At 35.8% G+C, this 12,536-nt stretch overlaps 1 protein-coding gene across 1 annotated transcript; it reads right to left on the bottom strand.

The window, feature by feature from the left end:
* Window positions 1-309: 309 nt before the first annotated feature.
* LOC120069255 lies at window positions 310-1,142 on the bottom strand. Its single transcript, XM_039020973.1, has one exon. It carries the CDS (start codon window positions 938-940, stop codon window positions 488-490), a length of 453 nt encoding a protein of 150 aa, XP_038876901.1. The 5' UTR covers window positions 941-1,142; the 3' UTR covers window positions 310-487.
* Between the last annotated feature and the right edge of the window lie 11,394 nt (window positions 1,143-12,536).

The raw sequence follows: 12,536 nt of genomic DNA, 5'->3' as shown, positions 1-12,536 counted from the left end.
CAAGTTGTCGATGAAGAACAAGAAAAAGAAGAATGAACGAACCAATAGACCAAATGTCCAGGATTTTTGTATGAATGACTCAAATTTCACGTCTAAAATATCGTTTAGCTCAAATTTTGAAAACAATGAATGATAATCTTTTATTGACCACTCGCCTTGCTCTTTTCCAGAGTGGTGAGCCTGAATGCAAACACAAGAGAGTGAGGAAGGCAGAACTTTAGCATATGAATGCTCTTGTATTGGATTAGTAGAAGGGGAGCACAAATACGAGGGGAAAAAAAAAAAAGCTATACATTTTTATTTTCAAAATCGAGATCAAAAGATATTTCATTCGTGAAATTTAGGTCGTACAAAAATTTTGAAGTTTCTCAATATATATATGCACACAATAACAAATAACACATGATATGCTTATATATAATTAACATCACAAGAATGAATCAATCCAAACAATTAACAATCACAATGAATCAGTCAATTAATTCCTTCAATGTTGTTCCCTAGAAGCCAAAGGCACAGCAAACCTCGAAGAAAACCCAATTGGCGGATGATGTTCATCTTCTTCTCCATCAAAACCGCCATCGAAATTCAGAGCATAGCTTTCTGGGTCATACTGAAATCTGTTCCTCTGTTTCTTCCCTTTCAAATACCCACCCATTTTTCTAACGAAATTCTTCCATTTCGGTCCAGCCACCATTTCCGAAACCTCTTTCATCTTCTTCAATTTCCTCACCATCCAACTCTCCTCTTCCCGCCCCTGTTTCTGTTGCAGAAGATTTCTAGGTTCGTAATTCCCGTTCCGATTGAATCCGAACCCGAACAGCCGAAAACAGCCACACCCATTTGAGGGAACAGCCTCGTCGACGTCTTGAAGGTCATCTTGTTGCTCGTTTAGAGGTGAATAAGGCGTAGAAGGTGGTCTGGTTTGGTGGGTCGCCATGGAACAGAGAAAAACGGAAGTTTTAAGTAAAGTGGAATTATGGGGATGGAGTGGTTTTTTGAGTTATGTGGTTTGTGGAAGCCATTGAAGGGAGATGAAATGATATAAAGAAGATTCGAAATAACGCAGAAATGGAGGGTTTGGATTGGGAAAATGGGTGCTTCGTTCCATGTTCATTCGCCTCTGTTTTGGGCTTGAATGCGTCTAAAGATGAGTTTATAATGACGTCGAGGGAAAGTTTGTGCAAATCCCATTTGGCAAGTTTTGGAGTTTCCTTCCTGCTTAAAAAAAAAAGAAAAGAAAAAAAAACATTTACTTTTTCTTCTAAATCAACTTTTCTCTTTCTTGGTCTAAAAGTCAAATTTACCATTTATTTATCCTACGTTGAGTAATTATTTTATTTTTTGTTTTTGTTTTTTTAAAATTAAATCTATAAATATTACTTTCACATCCAAATTTCTTTTTTCATTATCTATTTTTCACAAATGATTTAAAAAATCAAGCCAAATTTTGAGGAAAAAAGTGTTTTTGTTTTTGAAATTTGACTAAAAGTTCAATAATTATACTTAAAAAGATGCAAATTATTGTAAGAAATGTGGATGAAATAGACTTAATTTTCAAAAGTAAAAACAAAAAAGCCACATGACTACTAAAAGGGATTTTAATTTTTCGGAAAAGAAAATCATTTTTTAGCACATAACAAGAGGTGGTATTGATCCATACATACTTGTCAAGAAGTAAAATGTGGATTTTATCCATTAAATCCAAAAACTAATAATTATATCGGTTTATACCTTAAATTTTCTCAAGTAAATTAATTTAAACTAGTTGTTGATAATTTATACTTATTCTCACTTGATCTATACAATTTTTTCTAAGTAAAGAAAATAGAGAAATGCAACAAGTTTTAAAAAAACGATGACTGGAAAAACAGCTACCAAACTAATTCGGTTGTGAAAATTTAAGACATTAATCGATACAATTATTTACTTTGGGGTTTTAAATGCAGTAACTCACTAATTTTAATTGTATTTACTTAAATCCTAAATTTTCATAAATGAATTGATTTAGTGAATCGTTAATCATTTATACCTGTTTTCACTTGATCTATATAGAATAAGTGACAAACAAAGTTGATCACATAATTCTTTCAAAATTAGTTGAGAAAAATAAAATGATGCAAGAAGACAAAAAACACTTCATGATAGTAAAAATGTGTACTTTGTTCAATTTTTCAAGTGTTTAATTTTGAAAATAAGTCATTTTAGAAAAAAAAAAATTGAAGTAATTAACAATTGCTCAAAATAACTTTTGAAACATTTTTCAAATGTGTTTGCATCTTGGGAATTGGAAGATTGTAACTTTCCCAACCTTAAATGGCGACCTTGGTTTGGTCTTAACCAAGGATTAAAATATCGATATTGACATTTCAATTTTACGATTTCAACAAAATATCGATATCAATGGATATTTCTGTAAATCACGAATTTTATAAAATTTATTTAGATTAGTATTTGAGTTGTTTTTACTCTCAAACTAAGTTATGTATATTGTTATTAGGATTACTGTTCATATTGGACTAAATAGATAACATTTTTATGTTTTACAAGCATTAATAAAAGATGTTGGAAAGATCTATAGATATTTAATATCGATATCAAACTCTTCGAATAAACCATTTTTATAAAAAGAGATTAAATAAAAATATTTTTCCTCAAAATATTTTTTTCTCTAGTTTCACCCAAACAAACTCTAATTCAGTCATAAAAAATTAGATTCTTTTTCCTAAATTAGTAGAGAAGTAGAGGGATGTAAGAAGACGAAAAACACGTCATGATCATGAAAAGTTGTTGCTGAATCAATCCATCTATAAAGAGAGTTGTTGCTAAATCAATCCACCTATAAAGATTTAAACTTTAATTCATATGATGAGTAATTTAAAGTTTAAATGATACAACTTCCAAACTTTAGAGATATACAATAATTCTTTCGACCCAAACTATGTTTGTACACACATAATATACGAGAACAACCATAAAAAGATCAACAAATCGAGATAAGAAGTTTGTTCGAATGGTAAGAGGACATTCAATAAATTTCATCTATACATTAGGTGGAAAGAAATGTATAACATAGAAGGAGGAAAACAAAAGGAAAGAAAAAGTGGGTGAAGGAAGTTTCAAAAGTAGGGGAAAACAAAAAGAGAGGAAAATGAAATTATAATATATTTACATTTATAGCTAAAATTCAACAACTTAAGGTTAAGGCATCAAAGTTGACCAATGACCACCCACACTAGCTAGTTTATGGCGGATGCGCACGCCGTTGTGAGCCCACGCATTTCTTAACTTTTTTTGTCAAATTTAATTTTATCTAACTTTCAATTTGTTTAAATATTTGTTACAAATTCAATTGTATCTATTTTTTTCATTTATTCATATTTTATAAGTGGATAGGTAGTAGAATAATACTTTTCTCATCGACAACTTTTAGATATATATTTCATTCATTTGGAATGATTGTGTATGTTTGAGAATAATATTAAAATTATTAAAATCATAATTTCGAATCACTTTAAAACAATAAACATACCTTTAATCACTCAATATTGTTTTATATTCAGTTTCACATTCAAAATGCAATTTTCATATTATCAAAATTGATTTTGAATGGTTGAAAGCATGTTTTAAAATATTTTTGAAAATAAGAAAAGTGATTTTAACTATTTCAAAATCATTGTCAAATATGCCCTTAAAAACATTTTTCAAATGATTTTGAAAGTGGCAAAATAATAATTTTATGATCACTTCTAAATATGCTATATGAAACAGACACCATTGAATTTTTTTTTTCTTCTACCTTAGGTAGTGGATTCCCTCTTCTCAAATCTCAACAAGGCCTGAAGTTCCTTCAAAAATCTCTTTAAGTTAAAGATACTTTCCCATTAAATTCACTTTTAAGTTGGACACTTTGGTTTGAGTGTGCCTCAGACACTAACTTAGTACAAATCCAACATTTGTTAGACCTGAGTAATTAAAAAAAAAAAAAAAAACTCGTTAAATATACTAAACAAACTCCCAATAATAGAAAGCAATAAATTTAAACTGGCATAAAAGTAATAAATATATGAGAAATTTGGGCCAATGACCTAATATCTAGGCTCATAATGTCAAATGATCATTTTTTTTAAAAAAAACTGTCAATTGATGCTTAGTTATCATGGTATGAGATTATAAAAATTGCCCCTGATAACTGTCTCGCTCTCGCTAATTGTTTGTCACTGTATGATTTATTTGACAATTTTCACGAAATCTATCTACAACTTAAAATAGTTAATACACAGCCAATATGTAATGGTGATTTCTTTAAAATCTAAACTTCGTTTGAGCTGTCATTTTATTGGACGGAGATTTATTGAACGAGGTTTTCCAAAACGGAGTTTTTCGGAACCAAATGGAGTTTTCAGAATGGGACAGACTTTTCTTGAACTTGGTTTCATTGGTATTTGTAAAAACGTGGTCTCAGAAAAGGTATGTAAATAGACAATGTAAATAGCATAACGAAAGGGGTGTGAGAAAGAGCGACAATGAGAAAGGTGGAGAGAGAGAGCGACAACGAGGAAAGTGGAGAAAGCGAAATTGAGCGACAACGTGAGAGTGAGATACAACAAGAACGAGAGCGAGAGTCACGGGAGCGAGAAAGATCCATGTGTATTACTATCTGCTTAATAAAAAATGTTCTCTTGCTTTGTAGGATGACAAAAAAGTGTGTACTAATTCGATACGGAGGTCATTGGGATGAGAACCAAAATTTGTATGTTGGAGGCCAGCTAACAGGAATCGTTGTGCCTATTAACTTGAAGTATGAAGAACTTAAAACTCACATTTACAAGGTTGCAAATGTAAGTTGCTCAGAGTTTGATGTTGTTATGAGAGTTAAATATAAGCTTGACCTTGAAGCCCCTCCATAGTACATACGGAATGACGGTGATGTTCACTTCCATCTTCTCTGGGACGATCTTTCTAGAGTTCATCTATATGTAACGCTAAAATCATACCACGGAGAACATGTGAATATGAGTCATGATGGTACAGGTGTAGATAGACAATACGAGGTACCATATGAGCTTAACCGAGAAGAGGGTGATATTTCATTGTCTATGAACACTCAACCATCAACATTATCAATAGACAATGACAACATTCATGCAGTGGACTTGGAAAAAGAAACTCAATGTAACAGACCTGTGCTTGGTAATAAGAGATCAACAGGCTTGAATTTTATGGATTATGTCCTTCAGAAGAGCGTGATCCTTCCGTAGTTGATAATGAAAGATCAGTAGAATTGAATTCTATAAATTGTGGTCCTTTAGAGGTGCATAGACCTATAGTGGCTGTTACTGAGGGATCAACAGGATTGAATTCCATGTATTCATGTCGTAGAGGGAAATTGATTATGTCTGGTACCTCTTCATCTGAGACAGATGTTGAAGTTGGTCAATTTTTTTTTCTTCTTAAGAGTGATTTAAAAATGAGATTGTCTATTCTGTCCATAAACAATAACTTGAATATAAGGTAAGGAAGTAAGCTAAGTCTTTGTTTATTGTCAAATGTATAGAGGATAGTTGTAAGTGGAGTCTTCGTGCAGTGAAAATTCCAGGGTGTGACATATTTAAGATCACGAAGTATATGTGGTCGCACACATGTTCTATTGGAATTTTAAATCATGACCATAAACAAGCAACGGTTGCGGTAGTTGGTGAACTAATCAAAGACAAGTTTACAGGTATAGGACGTGTTTATAATCCTCGTCACATCGTTGAGGATATGAGGAAAGAGTACGGCGTAAACATAAGTTACGATAAGGCATGGTATGCAAGGGAAACCGCTTATGCTCTCGCTAAGGGTACTCCAGAAGAGTCGTACGTTGTTTTACATGCATATGGTGAAGCGTTAAAAATGGAGAATCCAGGTACAAGGTTTGAAATCGAATTTGAAAATGATGTCCATTTCAAGTACATGTTCATGGAATTAGGGCCTTGTATTAGAGGTTTTTCAAGTTGTCAGCCTGTGATAATTGTTAATGGATCGCATTTGAAAGGAAAATACAAAGGAACCATGTTGGTTGGCAGTTCCATGGATGACAACAACCAAGTTTACCCACTAGCATATGCCATATTGGACAATAAAACTAATCGAGCTTGGAAGTGGTTTATGTCAAACTTGAAGTATGCCATTGGAGAACCCCCTAATTTGGTGTTTGTGTCCGATCGAGCGGTATCTATTGGCAATGTCATTCGTGCAGTTTTCTCAGGACATTTCATGGATTGTGCACATACCACCTAGAAAATAATATTCTTTCCAACTTTAAAGACAATATGATTGTTGGGATGTTCAAGGATGCAACTAAGGCATTTCGTATGTCAGAGTTCCAAGCACACTAGGACCAACTACGCATTTTCGAAATGGTGCAGTATCGAAATATTTGGAGGATATTGGTCTTGAAAGGTGAGCGCGTGTTTACCAAACAGAATGAAGATACGATAATATGACATCCAATAGTGCAGTGTGTTTCAATTCATTGACCAAAGAATATCGATAGCTGCCCATAATGTGCTTATTGGAACATGTTTGAGGCCTCATCCAGTCATGGTTTTATGAACGGAGAAATTATTGGGCATTTTGAACGACGTCACACTCGATCTACTATGAAAACTGATTAGCAACTGAGTGTGACAAGGGTAGACGATATCGAGTTGAACCCATTGATTGTTATAGGATCCATGTGCAGGACAATCGATTGGATGGTATTGTAAACCTGCATACGAAGGAATGCACATGCAAGGAATTTGACTCACTCGGTATCCCATGTTCGCATGCAATTGTGGCTGCGGGAGAACGAAACATTCCCATCCATGGTTTATGCAGTCCATTCTATAGCGTTGACTCCCTCATGGTTGCTTATGCAGAGCCCATAAATCCACTCGGTCACATATNCTATAGCGTTGACTCCCTCATGGTTGCTTATGCAGAGCCCATAAATCCACTCGGTCACATATCTGAATGCAAGAGACCTCCGAGATATGTGGAAAAGCCTATTACACCTCCTAGAAGAGTGGTACAGGTTGGGCGACGAAGAGTACAAAGAATATCATCAAGAGGAGAACAACGCAGACAAATAAAATGTGGTAGCTGTGGGAACTACAGGCATAATTGACAAAACTGTAGTGAACCGCTCACGTTCGGGCAACCTACTGATTCTGATCTAAATGATTCAAATGTTGGTCGATTGTAATTGTCTATGTGCCACTTGTCATCCTCAAAACTGTAACTTTCTATGTGCCACTTGAATCCTCAAAATTGTAATTTTCTATGTGCCACTTGTCTATTCACGAATCTCTTCAAATGTATCGCTTATCTCGCTCTCCCTTTTATAAGTTTAATTAAGTGGTTGTCTATTCATGAATCATTCTGGAAACGTCTCGCTCTCGCTAATCCCTTTTAAAATGTCTCGCTTATAAGTTTAATTACTAAAGTTTGTCTATTCATGAATCTCTTCAAATGTCTCGCTTATCTCACTCTCGCGTTTATAAGTTTAATTAACTTGTTGGCTATTCATGAATGAATCTTCCTAGAAATGTCTCGCTCTCTCTGGATCTCGCTCTCGCTAATCTCGCTAATCTCGCTATCACTTACACAACTTTCCTCAAATTTGTCTATTTATGTTACTAAAATGTTTTTCTATTCATGTTAGTTCTACATTAACAATTTAAATAACATGTTAGTAAAATTACATCAATAGTATACATAATATACATAATATACATGTACGTCAATAATATGGAGTATTCGTCCACAATTGACATGCCAATTGCATCCTATAGTCACTTATCTTCTCCTGAGTGATTACAGATAGGGCACTACCAATCACTAAATGTTCTAAGAATTTTACAACAAATATTCCACAATCTAACGACCCGTGTTGTGTATTCGTAAATGTAGGTCGGGATATCTTCCAACGAGACGTTTCTATGTCTAGCTTCCAACGTTTCAAGTCACAGTAGTGAAGAAGCGATGGTAGCTGTAAGTCAACGGTTCAAGGAAAGACTCCAGCTTCTTCTTCGATGTCATAGACGATAATGAATCAAATACGAACAATCGGCCTCAATTTAGATCGAATGCAATCAACATCCAATGTTGATCGATGTTTGTTGCCGTATACACGAAGTCCACATCTGACCACTTGACATCGAATTTACCCATGACATAATCCGGAAATGTCTCTTCCCCCCATGCTACGGCAACATACAAAGTCGACTTGTTCTTAATATGTTTGTAAACCTCATCTCGAGAATTTAGGTGACTCTACACGACGAAAAGAACATTAAAAACATATAATAGTCAACTAACGTATTCCTATTCAGAAGTGCAGTAAATGGTTACCATTATTCCAATTGGTAGGATGGTGAAGCTGGCTATACACATGTCTGGTCGCCTATAAAATTTATCTTTTATAAACTGAAATAGGATATTTAGGGTCTGCATCTAGAATAAGATATACGTTAGGAGAGGGTGGTAAACTATATGTACTTGGTAAAAAAGACAAGGAACGTAAACTTATGTCTCACTCAACCCATGAACTTGGTTCGGTCAACTCCTGGAAAAAAGATTTGGATAATGGTCGAAATGCATTTTCTCGAAGCTTGTTGTCCGTATTCTTATCGACAATTCAGTTCACCATTTCCTTGATTATAACAGCTGGAACCTCATGCTCCAAGGAGTATTGGATCGTCGCCTTAAATTGTATCGTTGGTATCCTAAGGAGAGGGTACTTAATATTTGGACTATCCAAAGGAAGTTGAACCTTAATTTTCTTCTCTTTTGTTATTTTCTTTTTTGGTTCGACGGGAGGTGTGTATTTATCAACGGCCTTTCTCTTACGTGTTGTTTTTCTACTCTCGACCATAACCTACAGAAATATAACAAAATGGTGAACATGTCGAATAACAAATATGAAGAATGAAATTTTTGAATCACATAATGATCATATCTGTGAATTGAGATGTAGGGTGTTAGAGGAGGTTGTGATATCAAGCTGTACAGATGAATTGAGAGGTAGGGGTGGGGTAGGTGACTTAGGTGGAGGTGGGGTAGGTGACCTATGTATAGGTTAGGTGGGTGACTGAGATAGAGTCGAGATGGGGGATATGGTGGCATCGTGGCCTATCTGTGGAGTGGGAGACCTCGTCGCCTAAAAAACCGTGGAACCTTTCATAGACTGTAATAGAGACAAAATAGTTGACAATTGTGCTTTGATGTCTTTCGTGTTCGTCTTCAGGTTCGATACACGGGCATCTAAGCTCGATATTGAGTTGTCAATGCTCCGCAGGTACGAAGATATATTAGGATCAATATTGCCTCCCTCCCTGTGGCCCGACACCTCAGCTCAGAACGATCCTCCTTCGAGACAGAACACTTCTTCTAAGGCTCAAGACGTACGTCACCCACCAGCACATCATGAAACATATCCTCGCTAGGAGTGTAAGTAGGCTAGCAGATATTTTAGTCCCCATCAGATTCGTCATCCCTCATTCCACCTTCTGAATTACCCCGTTGTTCACCTTCCCCACCTTCTGAACTATTCTCTAAACTACTAGAGCTCTCTGAACTCTCAGTGTCAGAGTGTGCTTGTCTTACAGCCTGTCTATCAATTGGGGTGTCCCATAACTTCTTCTCAGCATCGGACATGACAAGACCCTCTTTGACTTTTGTCTGCATTAAGGAACCCAGTAAGATGGTTAGTGTACATTTAACAACCGAATAAACATACTGTGGCTAGATAGATTACACTTATATTTTGAGACTAAAAAATGTCTCTCTCGAGTGCTTTGAACGACACCGAGTGGGAGAATGACCACCATAATATACGAGGCACAACTACCTTGCTCTTTCGAGTGGCAACGTTCCCTACTATTGCGATAGGATCTCGTACGTCCACATCTAAATCCAAACAACTCAAATTTATAACTATGTTAATATTAAACCAAAGATAAAGTATAGTTAAGGAACATCTATCTAGAATGCTTGGGAAAATCTACGGAGCGAGTACTTCACAACATAATTTGTATTTCCCCTTACCTTCTCCTTGTATAAACCAACCTTGTCGTTCAGTGCAGTCTTCAGGGCGTTGAATGTCCTTTCCCAAATAATTGTACCTCAATCAAGATTGTTGTAGTAATCTATGTCTTCAATATCGTCAAATAGAGTACGATCAACAACATTCTTTTGCTTATTTTTACCAATCATTGCAACCTCTGTGTAGTATACTAGGGTAATTTTAACAGCATCATCGTCATTTTCAAATACCAAATTTTTGTATTCTTCTTCAAGTAAATTCAAGTAGAATGCATCTGAGGTCGACCGATTACCAAAGTACCTTGTCAAAACTTCTTGTGAGGACTCCCCTCTCCGTACAACTCGTGTAGGAGACCGCCACAAACCAGTGATCAATAAAAAGTCGTCCTTCGAAAATGTGACGACCTTTCCTCTGACAAAGAAACTAATCGAGTCCACTCCTGACTTCTTCACTTCCCTCAATAACATATGTTGGATTAGTGGGTTGTTGAATACAAGTTCAATGTCTACAAAGTGACCAAAAACTATTTTCTTGAACATTTCTAATTTCCTTCCGGTAAGCTTCTCCTTTATAATCTTGTTGACATTGGCAACGTGGGCCAGACACGTTACTTGCCTGGGAAACCTATCAACTTACGAATTTTCAAAGATTTTGACATCTTAAATTACACTGCATTGTATGAACATTCAATTTATTAGTTAACAGGTTCGTACTAAAAAAATCACTAACAAAACATATAGTTAAAGTCTCGCTCTCGCCAAGCTAGCTAATCTCGCTCTCTCTTATCTCGTTCTAGCCCATCTCTCTTTCGCTCGTCTCGCTCTATCCCATCTCGCTTTTGCCCGTCTCGCTCTCGCAAAACTCGTCCACTATCTTGTCTGACTCTAATTATATCTTCTTCATCCTCAACCAATGCAGAACACATCGAAACCCAAAATAAAAAACAGACACGGCCGATTAAACCCCAAAACCAATTATGAACGTGACGACCGATCAAACGAAACCAACCTAAACAAATGCAACACAACATGCAAGACAAAAATTAAATTCACTAACCCAGTAGAGAACTTCGATTACGATAGTAGATGGACAATGGTTTTGCAGAGTGAGATTGAACGACATTTGAACGAAAATTTTGAGCGTGGGACGACCATTGAGTTTGAGCGCATGATTATCGTATAGACTAGAGGGGGATTTTTGTAATCTCATATCATGATGACGTAAGTAGAAGGTCAATTGACAGTTCTTTAAAAAAGAGGGCAGGGGGGAATTTTATAAAAAGCGAGATAGATGAGCGAAAGCGAGATGGGCTAGAGTAAGATAAGAGAAGGCGAGATTAACGAGATTAGAGAAAGAGAGATTAGTGAGAGCGAGATTAACTAGATTGGCGAGAGTGAAACTTTAACAGTATGTTTTGTTAGTGATTTTTTAGTATGAACCTGTTAACTGATAAATTGAATGTTCATACAATGCAGGAGTAATTTAAGATGTCAAAATCTTTGAAAATTCGTGAAGTTGATAGGTTTCCTGGGCAAGTAACATGCCTGGCCCACGTTGTCAATGCCAACAAGATTGTAAAGGAGAAGCTTACCGAAAGACAATTAGAGATGTTCAAGAAAACAGTTTTTGGTCGCTTTGTAGACGTTGAACTTGTATTCAACAACCCACTAATCCACCATATGTTATTGGGGGAAGTGAAGAAGTCAGGAGTGGACTCGATTAGTTTCTTTGTCAGAGGAAAGGTCGTCACATTTTCGAAGGACGACTTTTTATTGATCACTGGTTTGTGACGGTCTCCTACGCGAGTTGTATAGAGTGAGGAGTCCTCACAAGAAGTTTTGACGAGGTACTTTGGTAATCGGTTGACCTCAGACGCATTCCACTTGAATTTACTTGAAGAAGAATACAAAATTTTGGTATTTGAAAATGACGATGATGCTGTTAAAATTACCCTAGTATATTACACAGAGGTTGCAATGATGGGTAAAAACAAGAAAAAGAATGTTGTTGATCGTACTCTATTTGACGATGTTGAAGACATAGATTACTACAACAATCTTGATTGGGGTACAATTATTTGGGAGAGGACACTCAACGCCCTGAAGACTACACTGAACGATAAGGTTGGTTTACACAAAGAGAAGGTGAGGGGAAATAAAAATTACGTTGTTAAGTACTCGCTCCGTAGATTTCCCCAAGCATTCCAGGTAAATGTTCCTTAACTTAACTTTATCTTTGGTTTAACATTAACATAGTTATAAATTTGAGTTGTTTGGATTTAGGTGTGGACATACGAGATCCTATCGTCAATAGTAGGGAACATTGCCACTCGAGAGAGCAAGGTGGTTGTGCCTCGTATATTACGGTGGTCATGCTTCCACTCGATGTCATTCAAAGCACTCGAGAGAGACATTTTTTAGTCTCAAAATATAAGTGTAATCTATCTAGCCACAATATGTTT

Source organism: Benincasa hispida, unplaced genomic scaffold (assembly GCF_009727055.1).
Source record: "Benincasa hispida cultivar B227 unplaced genomic scaffold, ASM972705v1 Contig297, whole genome shotgun sequence".
NCBI classification, from domain to species: domain Eukaryota; kingdom Viridiplantae; phylum Streptophyta; class Magnoliopsida; order Cucurbitales; family Cucurbitaceae; genus Benincasa; species Benincasa hispida.
This window is presented reverse-complemented; position numbering and strand designations above follow the sequence as displayed.